This window comes from Varanus komodoensis, unplaced genomic scaffold (genome assembly GCF_004798865.1).
Source record: "Varanus komodoensis strain SLA01 unplaced genomic scaffold, ASM479886v1 scaffold4, whole genome shotgun sequence".
In the NCBI taxonomy this organism is placed as follows: domain Eukaryota; kingdom Metazoa; phylum Chordata; class Lepidosauria; order Squamata; family Varanidae; genus Varanus; species Varanus komodoensis.
In genome coordinates this window covers 27163968-27181028 of record NW_025335941.1, presented here as the reverse complement: position 1 = coordinate 27181028, position 17061 = coordinate 27163968, and the positions used below count along the sequence as shown (strand labels likewise).

Genomic DNA, 17061 nt, shown 5'->3' with positions numbered 1-17061 from the left:
TACGCAGTATAGTGCAGTAGATTGTGGTCTTGTTTGGACAGCGGCTTTACGAAAATTATTAATGAATTTAATGCAATCATTTATTTCCTTGAAACCATTTTAAAACCATGTTTCTGTTAGCCCAATTTTATCCGTGCCTCTTTGATGGAACTCCCACAGTGCTCAGTAGGACTTGGTTTTAAGGAAACATGTGAAGGACTGCAGCCAAAATTTTCTGAACCGTGTTAGAAACCCTTTGCTTCAGAATAGCAGTTACATAGCATTGACTTTCAGGTACAACCAATAGGAAATATTTGATCCGAGGCATCATCACAATTGGGTATCGTCATCTGAGTCTGATGAGGATGAAGAGCTGGCCTAGAGAAGAATACCAGTAAAAGAATAAGAAATGTTGGATCAATAGTTCAGTCTAGTTTAGTGTACTGTCTGACTGTAATCACTTTATGGTTTCAGAGAAAAGAGCAAATAATGGAGTATTGGTAGTAGTTAACCAGGAGCTTTAATCATCTTGTGATTTAAGCTTAGCTTGAGCCCAAGCAGAGTCTAGTTAGCATATCTAAAAGCTCAATACCCAGGTCTAATACTCAGGTCCCATGATCAATCACTTGTAGCCTAATCATATTAATTTGGTAACTGAGTGCTGCTGTTTGCAATAAGACATGCTTAGGATTGTGGCCTTAAGTGAATTCCTTCCTCACTCATGCATCTTTTCTTTAGTAAGGTAACTTACCCTCTCCTGTGGTTCTGGCTGTTCTGCAGCTTGTATTTCTGTGTAAGCAGGGGGGTCCTTACTCTCATCTAACGCATCTGCCATTGATGTGGTAATAGGTATTTTCTGGGACTTGAAGTACTGATAAGCCTTTTTGTCACATACTAGCAATGTTAGCTTCTTGCCACTATCATGGATTCTTGCCACTACATTTTCATAGTCTTCCTTCTCCACATTGACACCATTCACTTCTATTAAGATGTCATCAACATGCAGTCCTGCAGTGTCTCCTGCTCCATCTTTCTCTACCTGCAATGATACTGTGTTAGAAGCAGCCATTCCATTGCTTGATGATGGGTGGCAGCACAGGGTGGGAGGTAATTCAGACTACTAAATTATAGACTCAATTATTCCCATAAAAACTGATATATGTATGACTTTCATAAATAATGTGCAATAGCTTAAAATAAGGGGATTTTATTATTTTAAGATCAACAATTTTAGGGAAGAAATGAAGGTGGCAATATGGTCAATACCATTCCAACAAGTCTATAAAGCTTTTGAATAAAATGCACACTAGGTTAGAATAGTGAGATCTTGAGAGCAGCATCTTTAAAAAAAGATTTTCAAATATCCTATTCTGTGCTCAAAACATTTTGCACACTTTAAGCACAATAATTCTGAAGTTCTACATGTAAGTCTGTTAAAACTCAGTATGTATAATATGGTTGTCCTCTACTAATGTATGGAAACATGAAGCTACACAATACCCATTTGAGAATCTCACTGCTTGAACCTTGGAAAATAATTGGTAATACATTAAGCCAGTTACATTTAGACTAATGTGTAATCTGCTGGATTCTGGAAAAAAAATGCTATTTTTGATAGCACATTTCAAATGATGAAATTCAGTAACAACCTTCCCAAAGCTTGTTGCTATGTATTGTGCTAGGTGCATGATTGCTATGTACATTCACAACACCACTAGCGCAGAAAGGCTAGACAACACGTATTCATATTCTTATCTTTGATGTTAAATTTCTTCTAGTTCATGTATACCTTTTTATCAAAGGTTATTACCTGTTTGATGAACTGGCCAGGCACATCTTTGATGGCATTCAAACGGAAGCCAAATCCATTGGGACCCTTCTCTAGCTTGCAGAGTCTTGGCTTGTGATTTTCTTCTTCATTATGATGTGTTGCCAATGGAACTTCAGGTGGGGATTGCACTGGTTTTTTATGGCAATAGACACATGGAGATATTTTAGCCTATATAATCAAAAGGAAAGCAAAATAAGCATTGCCTTGAAATGTTAGTGGGATGATAAAGCCTCTTGCACACGTTATATGCCAAGTGGGGAACCACCAGCCTACAAGAACTACCCATCAGGCCCAATTTCCCTGGGGCAAGCTAAGCACCAGGGACAATTCTATGGCTTTTTTTTTCTATACAGCATGGTCATTCCCTGCCAATCAGCTGAGTAGTATCAGGGCGGTGGTGAAAGATCATACAACTTTTTAAACCTCTCCTGTCCTGCATGCTGATTGGTTAGAAATAGATAAGCAGTTATGTGAATTCTAGGGATATCTGTTTGAAGATGGGGGTGTGGCACAGAAAAATGGGGTGTCTAGTCCACTTTGGTTCTGCTCAATAGTTGTATGTGGCCTGGAAAAATTCCCTACTCATTGTAGGAAATAATAATAATAATAATAATTCCTATACTACTCATAGCCAAAACTCAAAGTTCTCTGACCAGTTCACAACATTAAGTCACCTTTCCAGATTTCAACCAAGCCCAACTGTGCTTAGCTATACAGAAGCTGTTTTGAGCAAAGATGGTAATTTACCAGAAAATATAACAAATTGTATTCATACCATTCCTTCCATATATCCTGTTAATGTACCAAGCGCTGAAGAGAATTAGGCAAGTATTGGTATGGGTAGGATAAACTGTCCTGATATTTCTGCACTCCAATTTAGAACCATATTACCATTTTGAATATTTATATTCCACCTAGCCTTCATAAAGCAGTTTACATTATAACTAAACTAATACACATTCAAAATAATAAATGCAAACACATACAAATTCATTAAGCCTTAACATAGCAGCATAAAAATATCCCAATTCCAGTTGTCAAAGATAAAATACCAAGCAAAAGCAGTTTTGAAATTTATGACCATTATCAGCAATCAACACACAAGTCTTTAGTAGCTTGTAAAAGAGTGGGCCAAATGCACATTTTGTGGGAGATTCACAACATGTGACTGCTACTGAAAAGGTTCTGTCTCATGTCAACTGAACTTAGTAATTTTGATGGTAAGTCTGAAGTTGGACTTGGAGTTTGGGCAGATTCATGCTGTCGCAAATGGTTCTTCAAAACAACTGCTTCCAAACAATTTAGAGCTTGACTGATGGCTACCAGCACTTTAAGCCAGGCCCAGAAATCTAAGTTATTTGGGTCCCTTTGGAATTCAGGCATGTTACTTACTGTACTATGTAGTGGAACTAGGTGTGATAGAATTTGTTTTCGAGCACAGCTTGTACTAGATATTTGTGACTGGAGATAGGAGAACAGTTTGAAGCAGAACAGTGGTGGGAGAAAGTGGAGACTGGAGATTTCTATAGCAGTGTGATACCTTATCCATAGTGGCTTTTAGTCTGAGTTTTATAGGAGCTATCCATGGTACTGCACTCCACACTAGATTCATCACCATGGAGTACCATGGATAGCTCCTACACCACTCAAAAGCTGCAACTGATGCAGTCTCCTGACAAAGGAGAAGGCACTGCCTATCCGTTCTTCCTCCCTTCTGCCTCTTTTCTCCCTAGTTGGACTGGAAGAGTAGTAAAGAGTTTAAAGAGTTTGGGTATGGGAAAGATGGCTGGGGACTTTTTTGGTGCGGGGGATAGCAGCTGGATGAAGGGTTCAACATATTGTTTCCTTCGGTTCTCTACACGAAACCCCAAAGCCCTAGCACTGCTTTACAGGTCTTCATTAGTGATTTGTACTAAAAAAGAAAAAGGAAAATAAAAAGGAGAAGATAGGGTTGTATTCACTGGATCTGTCGAGTTCCTCTCTTAATGACAATTTGTAGCTATCTTTCAAGAGAGAGGGAAACTTGGATTTAATATGGTACTTTGGCTACTTCAGTCTAGTTGGAAATATTCTACACTTAAAAAAAATCAAGTGCATGCATTGAGGCAATCAGAATTCAGCACCTGGAAAACCTGGATTCTGTGGCTGGCACTTAACACTTGTTTGTGTTTCTTCTGCTACAGCTATTCAGTTTGAGGTAGAAATATCAAAGCAGGAAGCCCCATCTCTGCCAAGCCTTCTCATTTCTCACCTCTGGCCTTTGAATCTTTGTTAGGTATTATTTAACAGACATTTAAGCTTATCCTTGCAATAGAACACCTAAAAGCTTGCCTGTTTGAAGATTTAGAGCCCGGCATTCTCAGAAGTGTTGACTGGGCACAACACTTGCAGCACATAACAGCAGAATAACTGCAACTCTTTGTTCCCACCATTTCACAGCTATTTAAACAATTCCCAAGTTACTCATTCTTACACTCAGGCTGCATTTGTTACCATTTTGTACATGGCATCAGTCTCTTCATCCACCACCAGCAGTGTAGTTGATTGGCCAGACTGCCTGATTTTCTCCACCACCGCATCATGTTCCAGTGTTTCAACTGACTCTTCATTTACAGCCACCAAGATGTCGTTGTCCTTGAGACCTACTTTAGCTGCAGGGCTGCCAGACTCAACGTCCTTAATTAAGTGACCTGTCCTCCAAAAATAAGAAAACTCTGATGCTTAGTAAAGTGCAGCCTCATTATCTAGCTACTGATTTAGTTTCAGGCCATAACCATGGGTTCGGTTTCTTTACACAGGTTGAAGAATTTTCAAAACATGCGTGCATAAGCTGTGCAAATTAATTGCAGAATTTACTGTCATGGATTTTAGTGAAGTCATGATCCATGCTGAAGTTGGCAAAAGACCCATCTAACCCAGTATTCTGGTTCTAACAAGACCCAACCAGATCTTTGGGGCATAAGGCAAGCTATCTTTCCCCTGGTTCCATTTAGCTATAATAGTTCATAGCCATCAATAAGTCTGGGTCAGGGATGGGCAACTTGTAGGCTTCCAGAAGCTTTGGCCTACAGTTCCCATCATTCTTCACCACTGGCTATAATGGCTAGGACATGGGAATTAAGGCCAAAATATCTGGGGGGGGGGCATAAGGTACCCATCTATGGTATTATTTGAAAGGTATATATGCTAGATTTAATATAAGGCCAGTGAGAATTTACCACATAACAATCTTATGAAGAAAAATACAACCAATAATGAACTAAAAGTTTGTATCTATCTTAGTAGCAGTGGTGGCACTAATACATGAAAGATGCTTGAACATTAATGTCACTTAAGGCAGTTTGTGAAACCCACTATGATAATAAACTCACTATTTAGAGGGTCCCTATCTGAAAAGTTGCGAGTGGAGCAAAGGCAAAAATCATGATAGGCAGGGCAACTTGAAGGGACTATTAAGAGGATAACAAATTCATCTATTTACAGTCACAATGGAGAGGAAAAGAGAAAAACAAGACATTTTATTTTGTGCCTAAGGTACTAGAATGGTTTCTGCTATCTCTAGTACTAAGGCAGGCAATTTGAGAGAAAATAGCTTCTGTGTCGCTCTTATTTACTGTAGTATATTATGGATTAAGGCTACTCAAATTACAAGGTGATCAGATATGATCCAGATGATTGCCACCTTGGCTTACAATTCACTAAAACTAGAATGGCTTTGTGGATTCCATTTAACATCCCTGTAACTGCCCTGTGCCACAATGATTCAAGCATCGTTGTTGGGCTTGACTGTCTACTATGGGTTCCACAAATCAGCACACAAATTCAGCAAAGTCCATGATCTAAACTTGTGCCACTCTATGACTTAGATCGTACCTTTCCCGTTTTGTTCCATTCTCAGATAGAATCCATAGCCATTATTCCCTTTTTTGATCTCAAGACTCCGAGGTTTGTGGGGCAATAATTCCAGGCTGGCCAATCCTCTTGTCAGTTCCATATTCAGGCGGTTGTAATAATGGTCACTTTCTTTATTTGACAACAGAAACACAACTTGATTCCCAGACCTTTTCACCTGGGAATACAGACATCATATATCAGAATGGAATGTCTGCCATATTGTGTAGGGTGATAAAGCTGAGGAGAATTTTATGTGCAAAATGCCAACACACAATGATGCTGATGGAATGACGTATTAAAGCATATCTAATTCACACAAAACATACACATTCATTTTTTCTGAAGGCATTTTTACAAGGAGGCTTAAACTGTTCTGCAGTATAGATATGAAGCATGCATTGTGTTACAGCCACACTTAAAATACATCCAGAAATAAGGAAGTCTCAAGTAAGTCCAACCTGTTGTTTAAAACGCTCAGTTGGTTACTCTTCTAGATTTCCCTCCCGTATTTATAACAAACATGGAGCAGGTTTAAAGTCCAAAGTGGGTAAAAAGCTGTGTCATGTCTAATTATGGTAATTTATCAATCCAGGTACTGACTACATTTATTCACTGCCACCTCAGGTCTTCTGTGTTGGAAACAACCATTACAGGTCAAATCCATCAGCTTTCCCATTGCCTCTGATCATCTCAAGACAGTTTTTCTCCTTGAAGCCATTCATGCATTCTGCTGCAGGTCTTTGCTGGTGATAAGACTGACATGTATCCTGTAAGTTACCACCTGGGAAATGGATGCTTGCATTCTCTCAAGGTCACCACTTCTACTTGCCACCTGTATCACTGCCCTAGCATACTAGCTTTAGAATGAATCTAACCAAGGATTTAGGCAGAGGGAGGAGATGGCTTAGGCTGGAGTACCTTCTCCACCACTTCTTCATGAGTGTCATTCTCAACATTCTCTCCATTTACTTCAATTAGGCGGTCATTCGGTTGCACTCCAGCTTTTACAGCTGGTCCTTGTGGGACCAAGTCTACAAGGAACAATCCCGTCTGACCTGGAACAGAGGAGAGAACATGCAGAAATGAAAATGCCCTTGTACTTGTAAGCCTTTTTGTGCTGCTCAGAGAGAATGCAACAATAATAGGCCTATAGACCTAAAGCTATTTGTCCACATAACAGTTGTACTGGCAGCAAAAGTGTGATCCAGCCAGCAATGATGATGTGCCCTTTCTATGCTGCAGGGAAGTCACAAAGTTGTTCATCCATTGTTGCCAAGCCTTGTCTTGTCTGGTACTGCCAGGGCAAGATTATTATAGCAGCTAGTTCTAGTGGCTGAACAGCACCAGCAAAAATAATGCTACTTTTTAAATTTGTTTTTCCATTGTTTATTAGTGTCTGCTATTGCACTTTGAAATGTAATAGGTGGGTATCATATTTGTATCTTTGGATAGTATTCTAAGTAATTTTGGCAAGAAACAGATACATAGCATCTTCATCACTTCCCTTGCTAATTTTTAAAGAAGTGATCATTTATACAGGGATAAAAAAAAAACCAAAACCAAAATAGTTACTGGTTTCAATTCACACCCAATGAGGCCATGTCCAGGGGAGTGGTGTCTGGGAGTCCCTGCAGAATGACCCCCTCCCCACCAGCACCAGGACTTATTAATATTTTTAAGGTGCCCATATTAGCTGCAAAGCCAAAGGGTCAAGTAGTAGTTTGTATGCAAGCTAAATTTGACCCTTTGGCATTCTGCAGGCTTTGCGGACAGCATTAAAACAAAACACTGTTGAAACAATAGCAGGGTTACCTGTATGCAACCTGCAGGCCATGTGTTGCCAACCTCAAACTGCAATGTTTCCTTACAAGAACATTCAGTTGTTGAGTGAGAAAATATCAAGTAAATTTCACGTACATGTGCATTAGCCCTAGAAAATACTGGTTAGCTTGTGGCTGAAATGTTTTGCATGAATGGCTATTTAGAATGTCTGGAAGCTTTGATTTGTTTTTCTATCACTTCAGCAGGGCTTCATAGTAATTCAAACCTAGTTTTGTTTTGCTATCATAAGAACTTTCCATCCAAATAATGGCCTCCAGTAAGTAGTTTCAGAAAATTTACTTTAAGTGATGGACAGTGTGCTGAATTAGCATGTCCAACCTCAACCCTAGATGCAAATCTAGTGCTCATTATATAATGCTAAATGCATGTTACCTAAACTTATAGTTTTTACCTGCAATGGTCTTCAAAGAGAAGCCATAGCTATTTTTTTCCTTCACCAGATAACAAAGCCGGAGTTGCGGAATTGGAACAGATGGCCCATTTGCCACAGGAAGATGATGTTCTGCCTGCTGCTGGGTTGGTAACTTTTGACCCAACTCTTCGAAACAGACTCCTTCCTTTTGTGCATTTTCATAAGAATTTTCATCCAAAACTAGGAATACTACAGAATCCACACATTTCCTAATCAATTCAGTCACCTGTAATGGATCAAAACAAAGGTTAAATGAATTGCAAGAAGCAGAAAAATGCATACAAAAGTATGTTCATATTGAAAAATGAGAAAATTATACAAAATATCTGACAGAAGGGAAGATGTGAAATAGAAGTTCCATCAAGTTTCATCTGATTGTCTACATGAAGACTCTATTTTACCATACAACCATTTTGCAGAGACAGTTTTGTGAAGCAAATATCTCACAGAATATTCACATCAATGATATTAACTGGTTTAATGGTATTTCCCTCTTCCCTAGAAAAAGGGGGAAACTCCTCTAGTTAGTAAAGAAGAATCTGAAGAGACTGTACATGCCCTAAGGCAGGAATGAACAGAGGGAAGATCTCCAGATGTTTTGGAATTCAAAACTGCCTGGCCTTTGAGATCTACACAGGGGGCCCTCCTGTGTGAACGATTTCTTAGGGAGTTGAGAAGGATGGCCGCTAGGATGAGGGCCTTTTCTGCAGCTGCTCCCCTATCTGGAATGCTCTCCCCAAGGAGATTCGCCTAGTGCCTTCCTTACTTTCTTTTCGGTGCCAGGCAAAGACCTTCCTTTAATAACTAGTTCCATAAGACTTCTGTTTTGTATTTTTTGCTGTATTTGATTTTTGTTTTTAATGTGTTATTGGTTTTTATTGTGTTTTTATCTTGTGGTTGTGAGCCACCCAGAGGTGGCACAATTGAGCGGCATACAAATGTTTTAAATAAATAAATCTCCAGAAGCCTTTCTCAGCGTGTTGGCAGCTGAAGCCTAAATGAAACCAAGCGTCTACATTCTGTCCATCCACATTTGTGAACTTTATGACTTAGAGATCACTTCTGTTAGCATAGGCTGGTTTTCCGTTAAGGCCATCCCGGAGATTAAAATGTCCTCTGTACTGGGAAGGGACTGCCAGTTGTTTTAGAGCTGGAATAAGTTGGGTAATAGTTGATGACTTTGCTACTATATTGAATGACTTAGGTTACTGTTGTTTTTTCTGAAGTTTTAAATTAATGTAAGGCACTCTGATTAAACTGCTTTGCTCTGTCCATTTCACTGCCCAGGGACTCCAGTGTTGGACTATTTGGTGCAGTTCATAAATACAATAAATAAATAGTGGAAAGGACCCTAAACTAAATTGTGCTATACCTTTGCATGCTCTTCATTGTCTACAAATATTCCATTGACCCTCAGCACTCGGTCTCCATCCTTCAGGCCTGCCTTCTCAGCTGGACCACCCTTCTCCACATTCCGGATAAGGTGACCCGATTTGAATTTCTCAATGCGCAGACAGAATCCATAGCTCTCCTTTTCTTTTTTGGTCAGTTTACATTCTCTGGGCTGAAGAGATGCCATTTCTGTCAACATAATTGAAATCAAGATATACAGATGTCAAAAGATGCCCATTTGGAAAGATGAGCCCTGTTGAGGGAAACTACTCAAGTCAAATGAAATGAAACAAACAAGAAGTTCATTACATCAAACAAACATGGAAAGGAAGGTAATGACAAAAACAGAGACAAAACTTTCTGCCTGTGGAAAAACGGGATAGCAACGCTTTAAAGGTCACCCCAAAGAAAAGGTTTGACAGCAACATCTTATGCATGTTTATTTTAGAAGCCTCACTGTGCCCAACAGACTTTGGTCCTAATACAAAATGAAGCATCAAACACAACACAGATGCATTGTCTCTGTTAACTGTTCACCTAGAGAGGGAAAAAGGAGAAAGAATGGGATGCACTTGGCATTCTCGGTAATATGCAGTCCTTAAGCAGCGAATTGGATTGAGAGAGAGCATGCAGTGAACTGAAAGAACAAAATCAAAACTCTTGCTGTAGTGCACATAGCTAGGCCATGTCTGTAAGAACTGGCTTAGATTTTCTGATTTCAGATGCTGAATGCTTTGGGGACAGAAAAGGGGATATTGAATAATGAAGATGAATTCCATTTGCAGAGATGGTTTAGAAGGATAAATTGTTAACTGAATTGGCTACAACATGTGAACCAAGCTTCTTGAAATAAGGAGATTACACATATATTACAGAGATTATTAAAATATAGAGATAACACATAGCATTGTTAACATATTGAGAGAAAAAAAGTTATAACTGTATCTCTGTATTGTATGCAGAAATTCACACTAGATTCAGGCTTCCTCTACAGTGTAAACAAATATAAGCTGACTCATCAAGTAGCTACTACAATTTTATTGATTTATTTATTACCTACATTTATAGACCCCTTTCCACAGAGATATCAACACTATATCTGTGTTCGTGAGCTTCACTAAATCCTGCATCACATTGAAAATGAGCTCCAGAACATTTTGAAGCATCAGGTCACAGGAATGAACTCACTGTAGAACAGGGGTCTCAGACTCAACTTACCTGGGGGCCGCTGGAAGTAGAGTCCAGGTGAGGCTGGACCGGATCAAGTATTCCACCACCACGGTGGTGGTGGGCCGCTCATCCCACGTCCGGCCCGGACGCCGCCGGCGCTTTGAAGGCCACAGGCCCCTCCCCCATGTCCCACCTGTCCCAGCAATTGGCCCGTGGGCTGCGAGTTTGGGACCCCTACTATAGAACTTTGCAGGCAGATCAATTTGCCACATCAGTACAGATTGGCTTCCAAGGATTTGTCAGATTTTTGGCCATACCCTGTTGTGAAGATCTCCTTCCCAATAAGTGCAACTTTGCCTAAAGTCTTATTGTCAGGTATTGTAAGTCATCATCAGAATTTCCAGGGGCGCACGGTTCTGTTCCAGGGCAGCCTAGGTCCCTCCACGCCTAGTGGCGTTCATGTACTCACGGGGCAGCAAGGGTTCATTGTGTGCTCTGCACCTGTGATCATATGATTTCCCCTGCCCCTAACACTCATGAGCATGTGTTAGGCATGGGCATGCTCAGAAGGAATTGCAGAGGAATCAGAAAAGGTACTGGGGAAGGTTTTTCTTTACTTGAGGTGGAGTTAAGGATAGGGCAGAAACAGTCACTTAAATTCATTCCATCTTTTTAAATGTCAGTACAAAGCAAAAGTTCAGGCCTTCCTATGTGCAAGGACAAGGGACATGTAAAGACCACAAATAAGTGTTGGCCAGGGAGCCCAGCAAAAATTCGGTCAAGAAGAACAGTACAGGTTAGCAAGTGCATTGCAGTCCTGGTGCTTTGTTCTAACAGTGAACTTTGCTCACTCCTACTTTCTCATGGTACATTGCAATCTCGATGATGTAGTTAATATGTAAAGAGATTATGGTTAATGAGTGGGAAATTGTCCTTGGGTCAGAAGACTGGACTATGTGGCAGTCACGTTTCCTTCATCTAGGAATCTTTTCATTCTATCTCCAGCTTGGAAGTATGCCAGAGAGCTGTCGTTGCCATTCCCCAATGACATTATTTAAGAAAATGGCTCACACTCCTTTCTAAAGTCCCATTCGCTACCACTTCTAACTCAAGCTAGCTGTCATACAACTGCTTGATTGTATTATTGACAGGCACTTGACATATACAGAATTCTGAATGGTACAGAATGGCATATCATTCTATATAGAATTACAGAATGGTAGAGTTGGAAGGGGCCAGAAGGCCAACCTGCTCAGTGCAGGACACCATTTAGGCTGGATAAATGTAGAGGTGGGAACAACGGTGCCTCTGTTGGCCTTGCCCCATGCTCTGCATATGTTCAGCATAAATCTGTGGGAAAGTTTCAATGCGATCAAAAGCCCTTGAACAGGCAGGGTTTCCTATTGCATATAGTCTCTTTCGCAGGTTGTACCTGTTGGGTAAAGCATGTGGCATCAGCAAACATGATCCCAATTCCCTGTTTACAGATGCCCAATAACACGTCTAAGATATTCTTATTTTTATAGATAAATTTATAGACAAACATAAAAGGTATGTATTGCATCTTATTTTTATGTATGTTTTATATATGCATAAAATATGATGCAATACTTATCTTTTACGTTTTTAGAACTAAGAAAAGTACACATTTCAAGTTGCATAATTACATGCAGGACTGTAGCTAGTGAGGGAGGAAACAAAAATGCTCAATATCTCAATATGTAGAATTCTTTTACTGTATAATGATTAAGTTTCTGGTCCTCAGGGAGTTATGTCAAAATGATCTTACCAAAAACTGAGAAAACAAATTAAGAAAATAAAATTCTTAAAAATTCCACTTCTGGAAAAGAAGAGGTATCCAAAGATTTCATACCTGCCCCTGTAGAGCTTCTTCCTCCGTATGTTCTTCTGCAGTCTCTCAGGTTGCTGTATCAGTAAGCATAGCTCTAGTCTGAACGAGAGACCTAGCAACCTAGTCTAAAGGTTGCTTTAAAAGATGATTTATTTAACCAGGCTTCATTGTGCATATTGGACTCCTTGATAACCAACTTTCTCCCCACCCTTATTCCTCTCAGCCGCCCTTCCTTGGCAACTTTCCCTGGTAGTTCAGATTGTTCCAGATGTTGAGATCCTCACACTGAGCACAGCCATGTCCTATCTGCTACTTTGCGATGGTTGACATCCCTCCCTCCTGTTTACTCAAGGAGTTGAGAAGGGTGAAAGGGCACCATTATGAAACTGAAGACATATATCAAATTTCTCAAATTTCTCTTGTAACCCAGTAATATATCAAGCACATCACTAATGAATATGATGCAGATGTAACACCACAAGCCAGTATCTGCTGTAACTGAGATCCTAATCAGTTTAAGCAAGGAATGCACCCACATGCATTCATGATTATCCTTCTGAGATAGGATAGCTCGACTCCTTGGTACACGTATATGATCAAAGCATGCCCCAAAGAGAAGACATTAGCTATCTCAGATCTACAAATACTAACCCATTAGTCAAAACAAGACTGGTGATGGTCCAAGCTAATACATATTTGTACGATTTCAAGTTTTTATAAGCAAATCCAATATTTTAACAGTTCTTACCTTGAAAGTGTAAGGCCTGCAGCAGTTTCTCTCAGCTGCAAAGCCTATATTTGGTTCCAAAACTATCCCACTGCTTGATAAATCCACACCTACTCTCAGTCCCTTTCAAGCAAAGCTACTGACCTAATTCCCATGGAGTACCTGTAAACATTTAGGGCTTATCCAACAGAGACTTTAACTGGCTTATTGGCCAGTTCTCACTGGCAGCCCTGGGAAATGCAGTTCTGTAAAGAGAGTGAGATATCTCTAGCCATAGATTTATAACTGTTAGACTCACACTTCCAGGCCATCATTTTTGGGTCTCCCCCTCCCCTCTTCTCCACCCTTGAAGTTATAGTTGCCTATATAAACAATAGAAGATTGCTGCTGCTGCTGCTGCTGCTGGGATGGGACTACATTCTCACCTCCGCTCCACAAGAAAAAGAAAATAGAAAAAGAATGACAAAAGGACCCAAGAAGTCCACTCTACAAGAGTACTGTACCAATCTAGAATTTCCAGGAAGCCTCACTTGGTATAAAACCATTATACCTTGCACTGTTTATATGTCCTTTTATGGTGGAAAGGCTACTTAATTCCATTAAAGTATAAAGTGTTCTGATAATAGAAAGAAGTAGGCCTGAAAAAGCTGTGTTGTGTAACGCTACCAAAGAGTAAACAAGAAGCAAAGAATAAACAAGAAACAGGCAGTAAAATGTTCAGAGCAGAGACTGATGCTGAAGATATTCTTCCTAAATTAGGAAATGAAACATGATTTAAAGAGAATTCATGTTTAGCAGCATTCTTCAGATATTTCTAAGAAAGGTCTAATTAGCAGTGGTTTAAACTTACCAGATGCTTCTTTAACCACCTAGTGAACGGGTTTACTGTCCACACCAGGCATCTTGGCTTTCCTTCTTTGCTCCCTGTTGCCAATGTCTTGCCATCAAGTGCTGAATGCAGAATAAAAATGTGAAAGGCCATCTGAAGTCGGACTAAGCAATGTTCAGGTTGAATGGGTGCATTTTAGAAATATGGAATTAAAAAAACATGACGGGCTGCATTATATTATTTTGAAATATTTTTGGATATGGGTCACTTCACAATCTAATAGTAACTATGCTGAACTATCTACATGCGGCTGTTGAATAGCCTAATATTGGAACTGTATCCAATTTGTTAATCATAGCCAAAATATCTACTGCCTCCAATTAGAAGAAATCCATTGCTCCATCAAAGGTCGAAATGTAATACAGAATCTGTGACATTGCAAGTAAGTTGAAATGATGACTTCCAAAGTTAAGAACAAGGGACATTTCAATGCACGTTCATTTTCAGCTGACTTAAATTGCAATTTTTGGGAATGATAAATTCCAGGCCAATGCTCTAATGTATGCATATATGTAATATGCATGTATATTTGTACACATCTGCATATGTTGATGAAAACTTTAAATTAATAATTAAATGTACCTGACAACACTGTTTTTGATTTTTAGTAGTTTTACTGATATTTTATTGATTTATTATGTTGCATTTTTATTTCTATTGTTTTTAACTGGTTGGGGTTTTATTGTTGCTTTTTCCTCCAGCCTTTATTTTAGGGATGGAAATGACTTGGAGCACCCACACAGGCATAGCTGAGACATGAGCGCAGTACAAGCAATATCTCAAATGCACATTCTAGGAAAAGGAATAAGACTCAACGCGGTTAAAGTTTTAATTATGGGAGGCATTTAGCACAGTTATATCATAATGATTGCCAATCCTAAGTATGAATGTGCAGCACCACAACAAAACTGTCTCATCTGATGTGAGGTATTGGACAGCCATGAATTAATTTTTCTTATGATCTTTTTGCCTTGCACTACTGTTTTAAGATACATGCAAAAGGAAACAATCTCCCACCAAGTGTTTTCGTATTCTCTCTTTCCAGGGAGTGACATGGTAGAAGTATGCTATCCATCCGAATCTCTTTACCTAAAAGACAATTCTCTTGTCTTAAACTACATTAAATATCAGTAGGGTCAAGAAGTGTACACATATTGGTGTAAATGGGCAGAAAAATCCTTTACCTGCTAAAATTGATAATGGATTGGAAAAAAAGTCATTGAATAAAATTGCAGATTCTGAAGGGAGCAGGGCATTTTCTCTGTTACTACTAAAGCACAGGCTCAGGCAGTCAGACAGTGGTAAATGCCAGTGCCAAGCTCATGCAGCCAATCCTGTCCAGACTGTGGCACATGTAACAGGTAAATGGAACTCTCTTAATTATTTTATTTATTACATTTTATAGTGCTTTTAAAAATAGGCATATGGAAATCCCAGCACGTTCCTCCCTGTACAGTGTTCATCAAATCTCCGTTAATTCTTATAATAGCATTGTGGGTGATTAATTTCTGACAGATTTGGCATTTGACATTTCCCATAGACTAAGATAGAAAACCTGAACTTAACGAAAGGAGAACATCACAGAAAATGTATATTATGAATATACTGCACACGCACACACATACTTCTAGAGAGCATTTTGTATCTGTGCCATTTTACATAAATTGCAGATAGGGATGTTTAGTGCTAAACCAACTTATCTGAGACATCACTAGGGAATAGAAGGACCACTAATAAGATGGGTTTCCAACTGGGAATGTGCATGCAAAGCATGATTCCAGTTTTGATTGGCATCAGACTGCCATGCTCAACCAAATTCAGGACTATTCATCTCCTGCAATAGTTAATCTACTGTCAAGGATTTGTAATTCATGTCCAATTTAAGTGGAAGTCAGTACAATTTTCCTATTACATCTTTTAACATAGATATTATTCCCTCATTTATGGATTTTAGTACATTAGTAGAAGTACCCTTAGGAAGTAAAGTACAAACAGTTTTGCTAATATAAAAGATTTCTAATGAGAAATAATAGTCGTATTCTCTCTTACCATCCTCTTAACTGCATATTGAAATGCTACTACACCATTTCTAAAATCATGTCTGAAACTTGAGTCAAATTAATGTCATTTCTAAGTGATACATCTCCAAACAGTCTTGAGCAAAGCTCTCGTTCATTATAAAGCATGAGCAGAACTGGAGCTAGATCTGGACCTAGTGTGTGTTTAAAGGTGTGATCTTAATGTACTCTTACATGAACTCAATAGGACTTAACTGCTGGGAAGACATGCAAGCAGATTGCAAGGTACATCTGTTCTGAACTGTTAAGATGGTACATTGAAATAACTGGTGTTCATGTCACTAGAAGTAAAAGTAAGGCATTTCCCAGATGATGGATTAACTATATTTACGGAGAAAAAACTAATTCACCATTCTTTTAAAAATGTATGTATGCTATGCAATATTAAGAAAATATGACTTTGCTTTTCTGTATCTTAGAAAAAAATCGTACCTTTCAAAATGTATTGGACTATTAAGAAGGGTAGACATTTTAAACACATTTTATAATATTATATATCCTAGCGTTCCATCTCATTGATTATGTTAATAGTTCTTACTCTCCTGCTTCCTAATACTCTTGGTAGGCTATGGTTTGAGCCACCCAGTGCTGAAGGCTGTGGAGCAAACTGTGGAGCAGGTAGAGGTTATCTTTCCTGTCCCACTTGTTTCCTCCCAGTGAGTAATCCTGTTTTGTTTCACTTCCATAATTCATAATTTCAGTTCTGCTTTTATGTTTGTATTTGCCTTTTTCCTCTTGAATGAGACCCAGGACAGCTTACATATCCCTCTTTCATTCCATTTTATCTTCACAACAACCCTCTGAGGTAGGTTAGGCTGAGAGCCAGTGACTAGTTCAAGTTTCTAGAGACCCATAAAGTTGTGTTCAGCATTTGGTGTGACTATATGCCACATTTAAAAGAGTGACAGTCCACTGGACACTAACTGTTTGTAGAACAGTGTTTTGCTGCATCAATGGCACGTTAACAATGTGCACACAGGGCATCGTGACTAGCG

At 39.2% G+C, this 17061-nt stretch overlaps 1 protein-coding gene across 1 annotated transcript; it reads right to left on the bottom strand.

The window, feature by feature from the left end:
* Positions 1-309: 309 nt before the first annotated feature.
* On the bottom strand, positions 310-9537 carry PDZK1 (PDZ domain containing 1). The gene is made up of 8 exons (XM_044442273.1): positions 9331-9537; positions 7938-8184; positions 6623-6759; positions 5684-5879; positions 4304-4500; positions 1790-1978; positions 731-1018; positions 310-357 (listed from the first exon to the last, which is right to left on the bottom strand). Exons 1-8 carry the CDS (start codon positions 9535-9537, stop codon positions 310-312), a joined length of 1509 nt encoding a protein of 502 aa, XP_044298208.1.
* Between the last annotated feature and the right edge of the window lie 7524 nt (positions 9538-17061).

Bases quoted from the DNA above. Each gene is read 5' to 3' on its own strand.
- PDZK1 (XM_044442273.1), bottom strand. From the start codon at position 9,537: ATGGCATCTCTTCAGCCCAGAGAATGTAAACTGACCAAAAAAGAAAAG. The intron at 4,501-5,683 runs GTACGATCTAAG...TTTGGAGGACAG, and splicing joins AATGGAACAAAACGGGAAAG to GTCACTTAATTAAGGACGTT. The intron at 1,979-4,303 runs GTAACAAATGCA...TTGATTATATAG, and splicing joins CTGATGCCATGTACAAAATG to GCTAAAATATCTCCATGTGT.